This window comes from Engystomops pustulosus, chromosome 7 (genome assembly GCF_040894005.1).
Source record: "Engystomops pustulosus chromosome 7, aEngPut4.maternal, whole genome shotgun sequence".
NCBI classification, from domain to species: domain Eukaryota; kingdom Metazoa; phylum Chordata; class Amphibia; order Anura; family Leptodactylidae; genus Engystomops; species Engystomops pustulosus.
In genome coordinates, this window is record NC_092417.1 from 22,875,100 (window position 1) to 22,894,884 (window position 19,785).

The 19,785-nt window shown below is 45.4% G+C and overlaps 1 protein-coding gene across 1 annotated transcript; it reads left to right on the forward strand.

The window, feature by feature from the left end:
• The first annotated feature begins 1,131 nt into the window (after positions 1-1,131).
• Positions 1,132-9,906, forward strand: LOC140068697 (protein kinase C delta type-like). The gene is made up of 13 exons (XM_072114091.1): positions 1,132-1,487; positions 1,841-1,947; positions 3,324-3,494; positions 3,639-3,793; positions 4,085-4,223; positions 4,320-4,505; positions 5,196-5,324; positions 5,519-5,740; positions 5,924-6,030; positions 6,323-6,461; positions 6,660-6,778; positions 6,973-7,206; positions 9,179-9,906. The coding sequence occupies exons 1-8, from the start codon at positions 1,160-1,162 to the stop codon at positions 5,642-5,644; spliced, it is 1,341 nt and encodes a 446-aa protein (XP_071970192.1). The 5' UTR covers positions 1,132-1,159; the 3' UTR covers positions 5,645-5,740; positions 5,924-6,030; positions 6,323-6,461; positions 6,660-6,778; positions 6,973-7,206; positions 9,179-9,906.
• The last annotated feature ends 9,879 nt before the right edge of the window (positions 9,907-19,785 follow it).

A 19,785-nucleotide genomic window follows, 5' to 3' on the forward strand; every position in this document is an offset into this window, starting at 1 on the left:
CACACACTACAGCTATCCAAACTCTGCCCCATATATATATATATATTCCGCACACACTACAGCTATCCACACTGTGCTATATATATATATATATATATATATATATATATATATATTCCGCACACACTACAGCTATCCACACTGTGCCCCATATATATATATATATATATATATATATATATATATATATATATATATATATGCTTGAGAAAGGCTTCAGTTGTAGCACTATGGAATAAGGTCTATTGATTTTTGCACTACTTTGGAGTGCTGCTGTGAGAGATATATTCCTCTACAGACGCCATTATGGGCCAAGTGGACGCCATCTTATCTTAGCCGGGGGTCATGCTGATCACTGTCCAGCCATGTCATGATTCAAACATCATTTTGTGTGAACTGTTTAGAAACCACTTTGTCCTCTCTGTTTACTTTGTCTTTCAGTAGCTTCTCCGCGTGAAGGCCATGTCGTGACATATACAAAGCGAACGCAAGGATAATAGTGGAAACATTCTGTGTATATGAGAACAAGGCCTCTGGAAGAAACGGTGCATAGTGCATCAGCATTTTGGAAGAATGTCTTAAAGAGGATGTTCTGGTATATTCAATATGGCCTATAGTATTGCAGTATCTTATCAGCTTTTCAGGCCCCTATGCAGATGATTTTCGGTGTTTTCTATATGTGTCTGTGCGCTAATAAACGCTACGAGTCTGCATTTTCTAAGCGACTGGTGTCTCAGTGTCTGCTCTCAGACACTTATTACTGTGTAATATTCTAGACTCTGTATAAAGTCTAGAAGCAGCGGCACCTTGTCCGCACACTTGTGTGTAACGCTGGAGTAATAGATGAATGTAATACGGTAAGTACAAGATGGCGGTATATACAGAGAACGTCCTCCCAGTTCTGTCCTGTAGTCATGTATTATTATATAGACGATACATGATAAGACTCTCATCACTCCATAGTCTATAGACCTGGAGCTGTGCTTTATGGCTGCTGTGAATATGTAAATAGCTCTATGATGTCATACGGAATCCCGTGAGGTCACAATGCATTATGACATCACAGTCTCACCAGCTTCATGGAAATAGAAGGCCAGAATCATTTGTGTTTCTTCACCTCCTACTGGGAAGAAGCGATTTGGTTTTGCTCTTGGCGAACATGAAGCGTTCGAGAAAGCGAAAACGTGAGGTGCGGAGCGATAGGGAGGAGGAAATCCCACCTCACAAGAAGAGGGTTCCACTAATTATACCGGAACCTAATGATGAGAAGAAGCCCCCCACAACATCATCAGGGCTTCCGGAAGACCAGACCTCCCATAAGGGAGGAGTATATGAGAGCGCCGTCTTACAGAGACCCCAAGATGGCGAGAAGAAGAGGGAAGTCCGGAAGAGACAGAGAGAGGAGACAGGTCTGACATCTACATCCGACTGTCTGTCCGAAAGCCGGAACTTCAAGAGACAAAGGAGAAACAGCAAAGTGCAGACAGGTAGAAAAGTACAAGTATTGGTGAAATAGCGGAGACAGCGCCGCACCTGTCCAGTGGCCGTGTCTGGTATTACAGCTCAGCTCTATTATAATGAATGGGGCTTTGTTGTAATACCACACACAACCTGTAGACAGGAGTGGCGCCAAAATCTTATTATTGTCAGGAAACTTTTCCATCGTGTCCCTATATCCCCAATGCTACATTATGGCCCCAGGAGGAGGAAATATTGGATGTCTGTAAGAAAATCCGTTTGTGTTGCCCATAGCAACCAATCCCAATTTATATAGAAAGTTCCCCCCATCTCCCCTATATAATGTACTAGGAGATCCTAACACTGATTTTCTCTCCTCAAGGAGAACCTGAGCCCGGTCCATCAGGAGGAGTAGATGGAGCGGCCGCCCCTCTCAGGCTGGAAGATCTGACTTTCCATAAGGAGCTGGGATCAGGCAGTTATGGACAGGTAAGTGACCACTGATGATACAGTAAGTCTCCATTCACACCAGGGCTCCTGCACCTCACACTACATCATCTATCACCAGCAGTAGGGGGCGCTCAGCTTACACACCACAAGACTCTGCGGATGTTACAGTCGCTCTGTTATCCTGTGCAGGACCTTGAGGAAACAGCAGCAGGAACATTGCAATAATTATCTGCCCCCACCCCCGATTGGAGGAGAGGAAATTATTTTGAGCAGTAGGGGGCAGCATAGCACAGTGATGCTTCCTCATGCTATTACTGAGAAGCACAGACAACATGGCAGAGCCCTCTCCATACAAGCCACTATATAGGCTGCTACCCCTCCAACAGTATATAGGCAGTTCTCCCCCACACACACACCCCAGTATATATGCAACTTCCCCCACGCAAATGGGCAGATTCCCACTCCCCAGTGTATAGGCAGCCCCTCACTACCCAGTTTATAATAAGCCCCCCCACACTACACTTCCCAGTGTATAGACAGCTCCCCCCTCCCAGTGTATATGCAGCTTACCCCCACTCCTCAGTGTATAGGCAGCTCCCCCCGCCCAGTATATATGCAGCTTACCCCCACTCCTCAGTATATAGACAGCTTTTCCCCACCACCAATCTCCCCAGTATATAGACAGCTCCCCCCCCCCATATATAGGCAGCTTCTTCCCCCCAGTTTATAGGCAGCTCCTTCCCCCCAAGTTTATATGCAGCTTCCCCCCTCCCCCTGTTATCTGGTCAGCCCCAGCACATTCAAAAAGTAACTTAAGTTCTCCCCTTCCAGCGCTCACAGTGGCTCCTCTTCTCTGTGCCCCTATCTTCAGCAAGAATTGTGACCCGGCACCGCATGCACCTATGACATCATAGTGTGGGTGCCGAACCTTCGCACAAAGCTGGATCGCAATACTGCTGAAGATAGGAGGGAGGAGAAGTGGAGTCGCGGTGAGTGCGGGAAGGTGAGTACATTTTTTTTCCCTGGGGGCAGTGTGCGCAGGGCATTGAGGACTGACTGGTGTCAGGGATTATACTATACTGTGTACAGCAATTTTCAGGCTTACAAGCCCTGATAAATCTGCCCTTATGTCTATCAAATTTTATATTTTCACTTTACTCCTTATTTGGGGCCAAGTTTTGCATCGGGGGAGTGATGGTAGCTGCAGACAGACATGAAGTTTAGGGAGACTCCCACAGTTACCGCAGCTACTTATACTGTATAGAAAATATAATCAACATTATGGGGGCACTACCAGATTTTGTGCCCCATATATCCCTGCGTCTATGATATGTAACCTCATGATATATCCGGACAACGCTCCCCCCCCTCTGTATATAGGCCGGACAATGCTCACGCCCCTCTGTGTCCTCCAGGTGATGTCGGCTTCGCACCCCTCCTGCAGGGAAAAACTTGCAGTGAAAATGGTAAAGAAGAGGGTTTTACTGGAAGAGGATAGAGACTCCATCCTCACCGAGCGCCAGGTCCTGGAAGACACAGCACAAAGTCATCTCTTTACCCATTGCTTCTCCACCTTACAGAACCAGGTAGGATCCTCCCACTTGTCTCCATAGATTGTCTCCTCTATCAGCAGATGCCTCCTCAGCGCTTGTGAGGCTTCTAGATGGAGGCAGATCTGGGCGGCCAGGACACTGAATGTCCCTGTCTTATGATTTTTCTCCTTTCTCCAGGATTACATGTTTTTTGTGATGGAGTGCATCACTGGAGGAGAACTCCGGGATTTTATCCAGCAGAGAGCCCCATGTGACATCGAGACCATCAGATTCATTTCAGCTGAGATCATCTGCGGGCTGCAGTATCTGCACGAGAGGGGAATCATACATCGGTATCTATAGAATATAATAATATCAGATGGGGCGGATCCTATAGGAGGTGACACTTTTGGGATCATGCACACAGTCATGTTATAGGTCCTCTAGTATGGAGCCATAACAGTATCTCCATAGAGGTCCATGACGTCCATGATTATCTCCAGTCACACAGTAATACACTGTGGTAGAGGCTTCGTGTCAGTGTGTATGATCCCATAGTGCAGTTCTGTGCTACATCCTTAGAGATGGAGCTGTCCACAACTCCATGTACAATCCTTACATACTGACCTTCTATATCTTCACAGAGATCTAAAACCTGAAAATATCCTCATGGACAGCGACGGCCACATAAAGATAGCAGATTTTGGCCTGGCAGCCACCAACATCCATCCCTCCATGAAGATCTCGGATCTTGCAGGGACTGTCGGCTACATGGCCCCGGAGGTAAGGAATACAAGTCTGGTCTTCTCAGTTTAGCGCCTATGATACATCCAGGTTATATCTTGATCATGTGATTAATCCTCCAATATGATTTTACAGGTTCAGCAGAGAAAGAACTACAACTCCAGCGTAGACTTCTTCTCATTTGGGGTGATCCTCTATGAACTGGCCACGGGACACTTTCCTTTCCACAAGGGAGAAAACTCAAATAAAGTCTTGAGATCCATCCAGAAATTTAAGTGTCCCAAGAACCTGGATCCACAGATAAAGAACATCCTAGAGGGGGTGAGTATATAGACTTGTAGCACAAAGACACCCAGAAAGTCTAATAGGGCTATGACTGGGTCCGGCTTCTAATGATAGACGTGTAATAAGTAGATGCTGATATATCTAATGTTATGTCCCATTCATTTCAATGGTATGTAACAAGTTACAGGTCAAGTTATCGGTCAAATCTTTCTAGGGTGGGATAACAGTAACGCAACGGGGCTCATTTACTAAGGGCTTTGCGCCGCACTTTAGTCGCATTGTTCGCGTTCTTCATGGCTAAAACGGCTTGTACAGGTATTTAAGAAGTGTGTGCAGTGCGATTGTGGTACATGCGACCCTTTTGTGGCGCAGCTGCGGTGGCTTCCATGTGACACATATTAGGGGGCGTGCAGTCGGATGTTCCTACTGATACGGACTGAGCGCGCAATTTAACTTTGAAATTGTGTCGCACGCCCTATGTTAAAGATGCAACACAAAAAAGATGGTAAACCATATAGGACCTGAGCGGAGAAGCGACACATTCATGATTTCTGGCACACGATCTTAGTGAATCGCCGCACGCTGCATTATAGACGGACAATGCACTTGTGAACTCGAGCGACATTGTAAGTAATTGGGCCCCAATCTCTTGCAGTCATTATGGGATATGTAATGTATGATGAGTTCTCCATCACAGATCTACAGTTTCCTATTATTTTATTACAGGTTTTCTGCAAGTCACCTACAAAGCGGAAGAGGTTCTGCGAAACAATACGCCAACATCCGTTTTTTGCAGACATCAACTGGTCGGATATATCATCAGGAAGAGCGCAGCCTCCATATGTTATGAGACCAGTAAGTACATAGGAAAGATGAGAATCTCCTGGGATATTTATAGCTGTCAGATATAGGTTTCTATGTGCACTCAATGTCAGGTGGAGAACACTAAAGCTCTGCTGGAGCACAGATACTATCTACTCTCAGGACAATCATTGTGCAGATAAGTCCTGTTCTCATGATCCATCTCATTTCTGTATCTTCTCTTCTAGTCTGAGGAAGTGGACTATCATCAGACCGTCCCCCTGCACACCCTGCAGGCAAGGAAGACCCCACTAACATCTGAGGACAGGAGACTATTCCAGGGCTTCTCCTATACCAGCCACAGGTGGAGGTGATGACCTCAGTGAGGACCATAACAGCAGCCGGCTGGACCATATGATCTCTGCCCGGGCTACAGAATATCATAGACTCTGTCTCATTGATTGGTGAAGGTGAGTTCAGCGCTGATCCCTATTATTATCTACTAGACACATCTAGGAGTGATGGAAGCTGCAGACAGACATGACGTTTAGGGAGACTCCCACAGTTACCGCAGCTTTGATCACTAACTGAATAAGTTCTCAGTGACCTAGTGATATATTCGGACAACGCTCACGCCCCTCTGTCTCCTCCAGGTGATTATCCAGCAGAGAGCCCCATGTGACATCGAGACCATCAGATTCATTTCAGCTGAGATCATCTGCGGGCTGCAGTATCTGCACGAGAGGGGCATCATACATCGGTATCTATAGAATATAATAATATCAGATGGGGGCGGATCCTATAGGAGGTGACACTTTTGGGATCATGCACACAGTCATGTTATAGGTCCTCTAGTATGGAGCCATAACAGTATCTCCATAGAGGTCCATGACGTCCATGATTATCTCCAGTCACACAGTAATACACTGTGGTAGAGGCTTCGTGTCAGTGTGTATGATCCCATAGTGCAGTTCTTTGTTACATCCTTAGAGATGGAGCCGTCCACAACTCCATGTACAATCCTTACATACTGACCTTCTATATCTTCACAGAGATCTAAAACCTGAAAATATCCTCATGGACAGCGACGGCCACATAAAGATAGCAGATTTTGGCCTGGCAGCCACCAACATCCATCCCTCCATGAAGATCTCGGATCTTGCAGGGACTGTCGGCTACATGGCCCCAGAGGTGAGGAATACAAGTCTGGTCTTCTCAGTTTAGCGCCTGTGATATACATTCAGGTTATAAAAGTTAGAGGTAAAGTTATCAGTCAACTCTTTCTAGGGTGGGATAAAAGTAACACAATCTCTTGCAGTCATTATGGGATATGTAATGTATGATGAGTTCTCCATCACAGATCTACAGTTTCCTATTATTTTATCACAGGTTTTCTGCCACCAAAGTAGAAGTTCTGCGAAACAATAAGCCAACATCCGTTTTTTGCAGACATCAACTGGTCGGATATATCATCAGGAAGAGCGCAGCCTCCATATGTTATGAGACCAGTAAGTACATAGGAAAGATGAGAATCTACTGGGATATTTATAGCTGTCAGATATAGGTTTCTATGTGCACTCAATGTCAGGTGGAGAACACTAAAGCTCTGCTGGAGCACAGATACTATCTACTCTCAGGACAATCATTGTGCAGATAAGTCCTGTTCTCATGATCCATCTCATTTCTGTATCTTCTCTCCTAGTCTGAGGAAGTGGACTATCATCAGACCGTCCCCCTGCACACCCTGCTGTCATCTGCAGAGGCAAGGAAGACCCCACTAACATCTGAGGACAGGAGACTATTCCAGGGCTTCTCCTATACCAGCCACAGGTGGAGGTGATGACCTCAGTGAGGACCATAACAGCAGCCGGCTGGACCATATGATCTCTGCCCGGGCTACAGAATATCATAGACGCTGTCTCATTGATTGGTGAAGGTGAGTTCAGCGCTTATCCCTATTATTATCTATTAGACACATCTGAGTTTTTACAAAATGTTCCTGTGGTAGAGGCAGGATCAGGTGATGGGATTACACAGGTTAGTCCTCACCGCTCCGCCTCACATCATCTGCAGCAAGAAATCATGGTTTGATTTGTGCACCTTACCTAGCTATGGAATCTCTGCTTTGCTGATCTCAGACCTGACGAGTTGAGAGGATTGAGTGTCTCTTTGCGGTCTTGCCCTGACTGGCTGGTTACAGCCCTGGTGTGACATTACTGCTTGGTGTTCCCGACCTGTGGACCACGAGCTGAGAAACCGAGGGCAACTGGTCAAATGTATGAAGAGCTAACGTTTGGAGTACCTCGACCTGTGCTGCGCTGTCCACGTGCTCTGCTCGCCGTGGGTCATCACTGCAGCTGTTGGGCGCTGGGTGTGGGGATGGACCACCGGTGAAGGGCTTGGGCTGGTTGGAACTAATTTGCCCAGTAGGGATTTACTAATTTAAGTCACTGGATTTGATTTACCTGCTGTTATCCTGGACTAAGGGCTCTTTCACATTGGCGTTGTTTTTCACGTTCATGGTTCAGTGATTTCCACGGATGCCTCAAAAGTCCATTGATTTCTATGGGGGTTTTCACTTTGGATTGTATTTTCACTGATCCCTTGTCCGTGGAAGAATGAAAAAATATGTCTTATTCATTTCACTGATGCGGATAATGGAGGGAACTAAATGTCCATGGGTCCGCAAAAAAACGGATAAAACATACATTTTTTTTTACCCATGAGGCTGAAACACCAGGCGTGATGTTTGCAAAGCAATGTTACATGTTAGGATAACTCACAGTAACAAAACGTGGCTTTTTAATTCACCGCCTCAGAATGCCTGGAAAGAGGGATTTTACTATAAGAAGCTAGAAATAATGGAAAACAAGGAGAGAGGAGAGAAGGGAAGGAGAAAGGAAGGGGAAGTAAATATATATATACAAAAATGACACGACAATGAAATGGTTAGGGAACATTAGTAAAGTGTTACATATGTATTTCATGTACATTCCTATAAATGGGCACCAGGAGGTTGATAGGAGGTAACGGGGATCTGCCATATGGAGAAATCAGTGGATCAGGATGGAGTTTTGATGGGGGAGAGAATACTGACAGGAGGGGGAGGGGGGGGAGAAGTTCTCTATTTTTTTGGATAAAAGATGAAGGATGCAGTGGGGGTTTTATGCAGGAACACTAGGGGGATTAAGCGATAGAAATAAGTGCTGTATGATTCCCCCGTAGTTAAGCACTTAGGGTCCATGCACACAAACGTGTGATTTCTCCAGTCCTGTATTTCGGTGCCGCATAAGGCTACATTCACACGATGTATGCCTTATATCAGCGCCGGGGAGAGGAGGAGGGGATGAGCGCCGCTCACCCCTGCCCCTCTCCATAGCGATATATGGCCGCGGCGTCGTATTACGGGGAAAGATAGGAGATGTCCTATCTTTCTCCCGACTACGGAACGGCACGGTGCCGCACGTGCTGCACCGTAGCGCTCCCGTAGGGCGCCGCGAGCCCATTTCCGTGTATGGAGGACTTATATACATCCCCCATACGTTCGTGTGAATGTAGTCTAAGCCTGTATAAACGTGACGTTTTTTTTATCCGTATGTGCACATATGGCACCGTACCGATACCGTATCCATATAAAATCCGGCGGACTGCCAAATAATGACACATGATGACAAAAGCTTGTGCAACATCCTCAAATTTGGTCACGTGACCGGCCCAGACTCCATTTTTACTTTTCTGAGAGCGAAGTAGGACTCCATTGCTGCTCGGATCTCTGTTCGTTCTGTAGACCATCTTTTAGCGGACCTGCGATCGGGCTCCGGTTTTAGGACAAGAACATAAGGCGGTCTGTCACACCAGAGGAAGTTTTTTTTTTCCCAATAGTAATGATTTTATCTTTTAATTTCTAGGTTTCTTGAGTTCCTGCTCGGTGTTTCCAGCATTTCGTTAATTGTGAGAGCGACCTACAAAGTGATATGGGGGCGGCTGAGACCTGCGGTGATGCCTGAGCCGACTGCTGAAGACTGGATCCGGATATCTGACGCTTTCCTGGACTCAGAACAGTTTCCGAATTTCATTAGGGTGCTGGATGGGAAACACATTCGTTTGAAGAAGCGACTCACTCAGGGTCCCAATCATTCAATTATAAAGAATATCTCCCTGTGGTTTTGTTGGCTTTGGCTGATAGTGACTACAGGTTTGTAGTTGTAGATATTGGGGGCTATGGAAGTTCTGTGGATGCAGTGGTCTTCAGGGCTTCCAGAATGGGTGAACGGCTTCACATCAACCAGCTCACCCTGCCAGAGCCTAGAAGTCTACCCGGATCTACTGGACCTCCTGCACCATTTGTGACCATTGCTGATGATCGGAGGGTGCAGTTCCCTGGCTGATGGATATTATAAGTGGACGTTGAGACTCTGGACTATTAGATTAGCTTTTTTATTATTTTCTTATTTTTTGTTTTGGTAGTTTAGTGTAGGGCCTCACAAGAGATGGGGCCCCTTGACGAGGGTTGTGAGCTTAAAACTTCTTTGACCCCTTTTTGAATTGTTGCATTTTGGCCAACAAGGTAAAATCAGTCAAAGGAGTTAACCAAGACCCCATCATTTTCCAAATTACTGCATTAATAAAAGTTATGTGCACATTACTTTGTCTTGTGTGATTATTGTAAGGTGAATAATAAAAGTAAAAGGTTTTGACACTTTGGATATTTATAGTTATGAAGAGGGCACTGATGTGCACAGATCCAGGGAATGTAATAATGGAATTTACAATTCGGATAAAGCTATGTACAGCGATAGCAATGGAAGAAATGCAGGCAGCGCTCCAGTAGTTAAAAAAAAGTGGTGATTTATAGAGAATGTGGCAACGTTTCTGTGTTAACCACCTTTTTCCAGCCTTAACACCCAAACGTTGTCACAATCTGAATAAATCACCACTTTCTTTGAACTTGTGGACTACTGGAGTGCTGCCTGTGGTTCTTCCATTGCCAGGATCTGTGGAGGCTTTGCATCCTCCTTATTGAGGAGCTTGGTTGTGCGGACTTGTATCTCCTCATCCATATGTACAACAATAGCTGTGTATAAGGTAGGGGCTGTTCAAAAAAGAAAAATAGACAGTCCCTTCTAATGTCTAAATGCCCTGTATTTCAACTTTGTTTACAGGGATACAGAAGTGCAACATCCCCCACCGGGGCCTAGCCTTTTTTTGGGGCCTGGAGGCAGCCGGAGCCCAGAATACCAGAGTGGCTGGCTAGTGTGGCCTAGGGCAGTGATGGCGAACCTTTTAGCGGCCGAGTGCCCAAAATGCAACCCAAAACCCCCCTTATTTATTGCGAGGTGCCAAAAATTAAAGCAGTAACTTTTCAACAACTTTCGATCATATCTTCTTTCCAGTGACCCTCTGTACACAGAATCGTGAGGCAGCAGAAGGTCCTCCAAAGATAATTCAGCCATGGCTACTCATCCCCCCTCTTCCTACAGTCCCAAGTAGAGAAGCAAGTATCACTTTAGAATATGACTGAAAGCAGCATCTTTTAAGTTGCTTGGAACTGCAGGAGTGCTGGGGTGATGGCCCGGGTGCCCGGGCATGCTGTGGTCACGGTGCTTGGTATGGGGACCAGAGGGCTGTCCTACAGCCTGGCAGGTCTCCAGCAGGTGGTGTGTGCAAGAAATAAGGAGCGAGAGGCTGTGGTACTGGTTCTCCCTGGGGCAATTCCTGAGTGTCTGTAAGATAAGTCCCTGGGTGATGGATAGGAAGCCAGTGGTGGTAACAGCTGTATCCAGGCATCAGATGGAGAAAACATTGTGCAAATCCACTCACGTTTCTTTATTGAACAACAGGTAGCAGGCAACGGGCCTAAACGGTCAAACAGCAGATTTGGATTCTGGTAGTGGAGTGGTCGTGGAGAGGGGTCCGCAGGAATAGTGCACCATTCTGATGGTAGATGCAGGCTGGGATAATTGAGATGGAGTTGTGTCCAAACTGTGGAAGCTGCAGCTCTGGGTTAGAGTCTTCTGACTCAGTTCCTGGGATTGGTTCCTGTGACAGCAGTAAAGGTGTACTACACAATCTCGCTCTTCACTCTCAGACTCCTGTAGTCTGAACTGGACCATGTGCTCCCGCTACACAGGGGGTTTTATACTCCCCCTGGTCAGGTGGTAGCCCCTCTCCAATCACACTCCAGTTTACAATACAGCCACATAATTGGATAACATCTTACACCCATTTAACTATTGTCTTCCTAGGAAGAGGCTACAGCTGCAATTACATAATCTCTCAATACTAGAATCTTACTAGAGGATTCATGACTCCCTCTCACAGCTCCTAACCTGGAGAGGGCGCTATTCACAACTACCAGCCTGCCTATGTATTGGCAGGGGTGTTGCAAAAGCATGGGAGAGGGGGGTGTGAAGGAGTGAAGAATTAGCAGCCAGTGAACATCTACCACCAGTGAGAAGGAATACACTCACCGGCCACTTTATTAGGTACACCTGTCCAACTGCTCGTTAACACTTAATTTCTAATCAGCCAATCACATGGCGGCAACTCAGTGCATTTAGGCATGTAGATATGGTCAAGACAATCTCCTGCAGTTCAAACCGAGCATCAGTATGGGGAAGAAAGGTGATTTGAGTGCCTTTGAACGTGGCATGGTTGTTGGTGCCAGAAGGGCTGGTCTGAGTATTTCAGAAACTGCTGATCTACTGGGAAGTTTCACGCACAACCATCTCTAGGGTTTACAGAGAATGGTCCGAAAAAGAAAAAACATCCAGTGAGCGGCAGTTCTGTGGGCGGAAATGCCTTGTTGATGCCAGAGGTCAGAGGAGAATGGGCAGACTGGTTCGAGCTGATAGAAAGGCAACAATGACTCAAATCGCCACCCGTTACAACCAAGGTAGGCAGAAGAGCATCTCTGAATGCACAGTACGTCGAACTTTGAGGCAGATGGGCTACAGCAGCAGAAGACCACACCGCGTGCCACTCCTTTCAGCTAAGAACAGGAAACTGAGGCTACAATTTGCACAAGCTCATCGAAATTGGACAGTAGAAGATTGGAAAAACGTTGCCTGGTCTGATGAGTCTCGATTTCTGCTGCGACATTCGGATGGTAGGGTCAGAATTTGGCGTCAACAACATGAAAGCATGGATCCATCCTGCCTTGTATCAACGGTTCAGGCTGGTGGTGGTGGTGTCATAGTGTGGGGAATATTTTCTTGGCACTCTTTGGGCCCTTTGGTACCAATTGAGCATCGTTGCAACGCCACAGCCTACCTGAGTATTGTTGCTGACCATGTCCATCCCTTTATGACCACAATGTACCCTGTAACATCTGATGGCTACTTTCAGCAGGACAATGCACCATGTCATAAAGCTGGAATCATCTCAGACTGGTTTCTTGAACATGACAATGAGGTCACTGGACACAAATGGCCTCCACAGTCACCAGATCTCAATCCAATAGAGCATCTTTGGGATGTGGTAGAACGGGAGATTCGCATCATGGATGTGCAGCCGACAAATCTGCGGCAACTGTGTGATGCCATCATGTCATCATGTCCAGCACCTTGTTGAATCTATTCCACGAAGAATTGAGGCAGTTCTGAAGGCAAAAGGGGGTCCAACCCGTTACTAGCATGGTGTGGCCGGTGAGTGTATATTGCACTCAGTAGGAAGCTACTCAGGAAGGAGTGCGATACTCTGATATGTATAGTAAAGTTAGATACACCTAGGACCACTTGTATGGTCTGGACCTATAGTGGTAATCTATATTTACATACTTTGCATTTCTGCAAACAGGAGGTCCCTCGACCAAAAAAGAAATATTTTTTTAAAAAATTAACTTTTATTATTGATGATCTTTTAAAAAGAGCAGGGAAAAATATCCTACTTAGACTCTATTTATTGGAACCAAAGGAAAGTGTTAAAAATAGGAGTGGTGGGAGTAGTTTTAGTTTTGCTTTTATATATGAGAGGGAATGTTGTACAGTTGATATATGTTCACATTTGTCGCAGAGGTATTTGGGTACTTTGACCAAATAGCTACTGTTAGTAGTATTACTGTGCAGTACTTGCTCTACCTCAGAGTGGTTCTGTTCAGATTATTCATTTTCACTGGTTTTTGGGCGACAGCCTCTAGGACAGTGATGGCGAACCTTTTAGCGGCCGAGTGCCCAAACTGCAACCCAAAACCCCCCTTATTTATTGTGAGGTGCCAACCAAAAATTAAAGCAGTAACTTATTGCTCCCTGTTCTTCAACAAGGTTCGATCATATTGGCCTCCTGAGGACAAGATGGAAAATTTGCATCATTTTATCTTCTTTCCAGTGTCCCTCTGTACACAGAGAATCGTGGGGCCAGCAGGAGGTCCTCCAAATATAATTTGTCCCTGTCTAATTCTCCCTCTTCCTACAAACCCAGGTAGTGAAGTATCACTTAAATATATGACTGAAAGCCGCATCTTTTAAGTTGCTTGGAACTGCAGGGAAATTCTTTGAGTCTTGTCTGGTGTGCTGGGGTGATGGCCCGAGTGCCCACAGAAAGTGCTCTGAGTGCCGCCTCTGGCACCCGTGCCATAGGTTCGCCACCACTGCTCTAGGGGATCGAGACCATACAATCATGAGTTTCACACATTCATATCCATATGTATTCCCCTGTCTATGGAGTTATTAATCAGTGTCATCCCTCTGACTGTCACTGAGGTAGCTGTTTATGAGCACACACAGTGGGTCATTTACTAAGGGCCCGATTCGCGGTTTCCCGACGTGTTAGCCGAATATTTCCGATTTGCACCGATTTTCCCTGAATTGCCCCGGGATTTTGGCGCACGCGATCGGTTTGTGGCGCATCGGCGCTGGCATGCACGCGACGGAAATCGGGGGGCGTGGCCGAACGGTAACCCGACGGATTCGGAAAAACCGCCACATTTAAAAAAAAAATTGGTCGCACGGGCCATGCTCACATGCACCACGATGAAGACGATGAACTCCAGGGCATCTCGGCGGACCTCGGCGCAGCAGCGCCACCTGGTGGACATCGGGCGCAGGACCTTCATGAATCGCCGGAAGACCCGAACGCTCTTCAGAGAAGCCGCAGCTGGAACGTGAATGGACCGGGTAAGTAAATGTGCCGGTAAACTAGCCATTCATTGGATTCAATACCCTTTAGCTCTCTGTACTTTCTCATTCATTCCCCCTTTCACTGGCACTGTATCCGCTTCAATTAGATGCCGCTGTAGTTCGGCATACTCTGATACGCATATAGCTAAGGACTATGAAAAATCCTTCTGCATAAGAAAAGATCGGCCGATCTATCTAAATATTTATCATCGGAGAAGGTAGAATAGTTCCCGGACCAAAGCCGGGATCACTCTGCAGAATGAGCTGCTGCCACATTAGCAATCATCTTCAACGTTGCGCTACCTTTCTGCAACTTGTGCGTCCCGGAGTCTGAACGCGCATGCGCAGCTCACAAGCACAAACCTGAGACAGAACACCGGCAGACACAGAGAAACTAACAACATACTAGGGCAGATTTACTTACCCGGCCCATTCGCGATCCAGCGGCGCCTTCTCTGCGGTGGATTCGGGTCCGGCCGGGATTCACTAAGGCAGTTCCTCCGCCGTCCACCAGGTGGCGCTGCTGCGCTGAAGAGCATAGGAACGCACTGAAATGCACCGAGGCCGGCCGAGTGAAGGTAAGCGCGAGTCCAGCGACACATTTTCCGTTTTTAAATGCGGTGGTTTTTCCAAATCCGTCGGGTTTTCGTGCGGCCACGCCCCCGATTTCTGTCGCATGCATGCAGGCGCCGATGCGCCACAATCCGACCGCGTGCGCCAAAATCCCGGGCCAATTCAGCGGAAATCGACGCAAATCGGAAATATTCGGGTAACACGTCGGGAAAACGTGAATCGGGCCCTTAGTAAATGACCCCCGTTATGTACTAACTACAGCTCTTCCAGGCGATCCATTCTTCAGGTACTGATATCCAATTACTTTCTATTGTGACTGATATGAGACTCTGGACTAGTAACAAGTACCGGGACATGGTCTTGGGTCATACTGTGACCCTTGCGGTACAGCCACATTATGCACAAACCCGGGATAAAAAGAGGAGAATATCTATATTGGGCCGGACACATTGATAGGATCCAGTGTGAACAGCAATATAAATAAAATCGCATTGCATTTAAACAGCAGACTATTTTTTGTGCCGGAACATATCAACAAAATCCAGTGTGAACTCTGTTGTATCTGCGGTTGTAATGTGCATGAAATGGTAGATTTTCTTATAACTCTGTAGTAACATATAGGAGGTGACCACCATATATCCATCTTCAGAAAACAACTGCTTTTAAGTTTTTGATTGTCAACATTGGTTATATAATGTAATGTATCTGTACATCTGTATATTTTACCTTATACACTAGTGCCGGCCGCTTTGTCTTTTACATTAGTGAATTTTTGGTGACCTAGCGCCAGTACCCCCTTGCTGGTAACACAGTGTATACTGGTTATATACAGGATATGTCTGTGTAAGAGAGATATAAAGATTCTTGATATATGTGCTGCCACTGGCAAATGTCATGGAGGTTCAGTGATGATGATTGGTCCATTAGGTAACATAGATTTGTTTTCAGGCGCCATCTAATGGCCAAAGGTAATAATTACCTACATCCTGTTTTCCCCACCCATTGGCAGATGCAAAGGATTGTGGGTAGAAGAAGGGCAGTTCCCTTCATGTATACACTGAGAAAAGATCTATAGCAGTGATGGCGAACCTTTTAGGGACTGAGTACCAAAACTTCCATCAAAAGCCACATATTTTTCACAAAGTGCCAAATGCCAATTTAAAGTAACTAAAGTAACTCAGGTTTCAAACTTATTGGCATCCTGAGGACACCAATACAGTAGAAAGGAGAAATTTGGATTATTATTGTAGTTTCCCTCTAAGGTCCCTTAACAGGATGAATCACAAGTCCAGAGAAGAGGCTACAATGATAATCCAGCTATGTCAGCACCTCCTTGCTCCTCCTGCACTTCTAGTCACTTTAAAATAGCGCTGAACGTGGCTCGTCCTGGGCTGCCTGTAACTGCAGGAGAAGGTATTGGGTCCTGAATGGTGACCTTTGTGCTGGGTGCCCACAGAGAGGGCTCCGAGTGCCACCTCTGGCACCCGTGCCATAGGTTCGCCACCACTGACCTATAGTCATTCCTCTCAGCCCTTGTAGTATAGCCAGTAAGAAGACTGTATATTTATACAGTGGCATACAAGAGGTTAACACCTACGATTAGTGCAAGCACCGACCACATGTGTTAGGGATGGGTCTTTGCTGTGATATACAGCAAACCCCACCTCTGTATGAAGCGGGCTCAGCCCGTGATGCCACTTCATACACCCATCATAGCTCTGCGGTGGATCACAGTGAAAAAAACTTTATTATATTTTGATAGATCGGGAATTTTCAGATGCGGCGATACCTTATGTGTTTATGATTTTTATAGTTTATTTATATTTATATCAGTTCAAAAAATAGTCTGCCATTTGAATGAAATGCAACTTTATGTATATCACTGTTCACACTGGATACTATTAATGTGTCCGGCACCAAAAGCTATTCTGTTTTTATGCCGGGTTTGTGCACAATGTGGCTCTATGTGCTGCAAGGGTCACAGTATGTCCCCAAACCATGTCCCGACACTCTTTACTAGTCCAGCCAGAGTCTTATATCAGTCACAATAGAAAGTTATTGGATATCAGTAATGTCTGGATAATATATTTTAACGTCACGCGGCTTACAAATTGAATATCGCTTTTCCGGATTTTCAGAATTGACTATTTTGGGGATAAATACAGTTTTGAATGAAATTTTACATATTTAGCATCAAAACCCCCTATATAACCAACCCATTTTCAAATCTGCACCCCTCAAACTATCAGAAACAGCTTTTAGGAAGATTGTTAACCCCTTGCGATCTTCATAGTAATTACATCAAAATGGCGGTGAAATTTAGAATGGTCAAATTGTGCCCTTATACGTTCATTTAGCCCTAAAATTTACACATTTCCAAAAGATAAAAAGAGAAAATCCACCATACAGTTTGTTCTATAATTTCTCCTGAGTGCAGCGACCCCCCACATGTGGCTGTGACTTGTGTTATGGGGGCACAGCGAGGCGCAGAAGGGAAGGAGGGCCCTGCAGCTGCCAGGATTTTAGTTTTCTGGTTGCCCCCTTTTGAAGGCTATAAAATTTTCTCTTTTTCGTTATTGGGGCCATGTGACGGCATTTTTTTTGCGGGATGAGATCCTTTTTCCAGTGTTGCCATTTTGGGGTTGGTATCACCTATTGTTGAAAATTTAGGAACTTGTTTTTGAGGACAGGAGTAGAAAAGCTTCTATTCTGTACTTGATTTTTTACTTTTTTTTGGTGTTCCCCGTATAGCCTAATAATCATGTTATCTTTATTCTATGGGTCGATACGATTACGGGGATACCAGACTTGAATATATTTTCTTTACATTTTACTAAATTTGTCACATAAAACCCTAATGTGGGGACAAATCTATCATTTTTACATCACTGTCTTCCAAGTGGCATAACATATTTACTTTTTTGGCTACGGAGCTGTTTGATGGTTTGTTTTTTGCGGGACATGTTGTACTTTGCACCAGTATCATGTCGGAGTACATATGTTTTTTTCATCACATTTTATGTGGGATTGAATAGGTAAAAATCATAATTTTTGGAGGGTTATAACAGTTTTGTTTTACGGCGTTCATCATACGGGTTCAATAATTATTTACTGTTATTCTACGGGTTGTTACGGACGCGGTGATACTATATATGTGGGGTGTGTGTTATGATTTAGACTTTTTTTTTAGTTATATGTCTCTTTATATGTTTTTGGGCTTTGGGGCATTTTTAGTGATTTATTACTTTATATTTTTATTGAATAACTTTTTTTTTTACTTTTTCACTTTTTTTTACCATGGGACATGAACAAGCAATCCTCTGATTGCTTGTTCATGATAATATCCTGCAATACTGATGTATTGCAGGGCATTAGCAGTGTCAGCCTATGCACACGTCACAGACGCCATCTTACTGGCAGTTCTTGCAGGTAATTCTGGGGCCCAAATCGGACCCTCGGAGTTGCTATAGCAACGATCGGCGCCCCCCGAAAACGGTTTGGGGGGGAGCGATCGTGGGGGAAAGACCCCCCCAGAGGCATGTTAGATGCCGTGGTCAAGCAGACCACGGCATTTAACTGCTTATGCGTCTGTGATCGGAGATTTACACTGGGGTGCCGGTTATTAGGCACAGCCGGCACCCCGTGTTTCCCGATGCCGGTTCGGCTGAGCGCTAAGGCACTGAGCTCAGTGTCTAATATATCGGACGCTGAGCGCTAAGCGGTTAATATTGTGGCAACGTTTGGGTGTTAAGGCTGGAAAAAGATGGTTAACACAGAAACTTTGCCACAATCTCAATAAATCACCACTTTTTTTGAACTTCTGGACTACTGGAGTGCTGCCTGCATTTCTTCCATTGCTATCGCTGTACATAGCTTTATCCGAATTGTAAATTCCATTATTACATTCCCTGGATCTGCGCACATCAGTGTCCTCTTCTTAACTATCAATATCCAAAGTGTCAAAACCTTTTACTTTTATTATTAACCTTACAATAATCACATAAGACAAAGTAATGTGCACATAACTTATATTAATGTAGTAATTTGGAAAATGATGGGGTCTTGGTTAACTCCTTTGACTCATTTTACCTTGTTGACCAAAATGCAACAATTCACAAAGGGGTCAAAGAAGTTTTAAGCTCACAACCCTCGTCAAGGGGCCCCATCTCTTGTGAGGCCCTACACTAAACTACAAAAACAAAAAATAGGAAAATAATAAAAAAGCTAATCTAATAGTCCAGAGCCTCAATATCCACTTATAATATCCATCAGCCAGGGAACTGGTGCAGGAGGTCCAGTAGATCCAGGTAGACATCTAGGCTCTGGCAGGGTGAGCTGGTTGATGTGAAGTCATTCACCCATTCTGGAGGCCCTGAAGACCGCTGCATCCACAGAACTTCCATAGGCCCCAATATCTACAACTACAAACCTGTAGTCACTATCAGCCAAAGCCAACAAAACCACAGGGAAATATTGTTTATAATTGAAGAATTGGGACCCTGAGTGAGTCGCTTCTTCACACAAATGTGTTTCCCATCCAGCGCCCCGATGTAATTCGGAAACTGTTCTGAGTCCAGGAAACCGTCAGATCTCCGGATCCAGTCTTCAGCAGTCGGCTCAGGCATCACCGCAGGTCTCAGCCGCCCCCATATCACTTTGCAGGTCGCTCTCACAATCAACGAAATGGTGGAAACACTGAGCAGGAACTCATAATGCAGTGAAGGGAAACAAATTCCTGGTTGCAGGAAACCTGGAAATTAAAAGATAAAATCATTACTATTGGAAAAAAAAACTTACCGCAGTGTCACGATGAGCCGGTCCTCTGG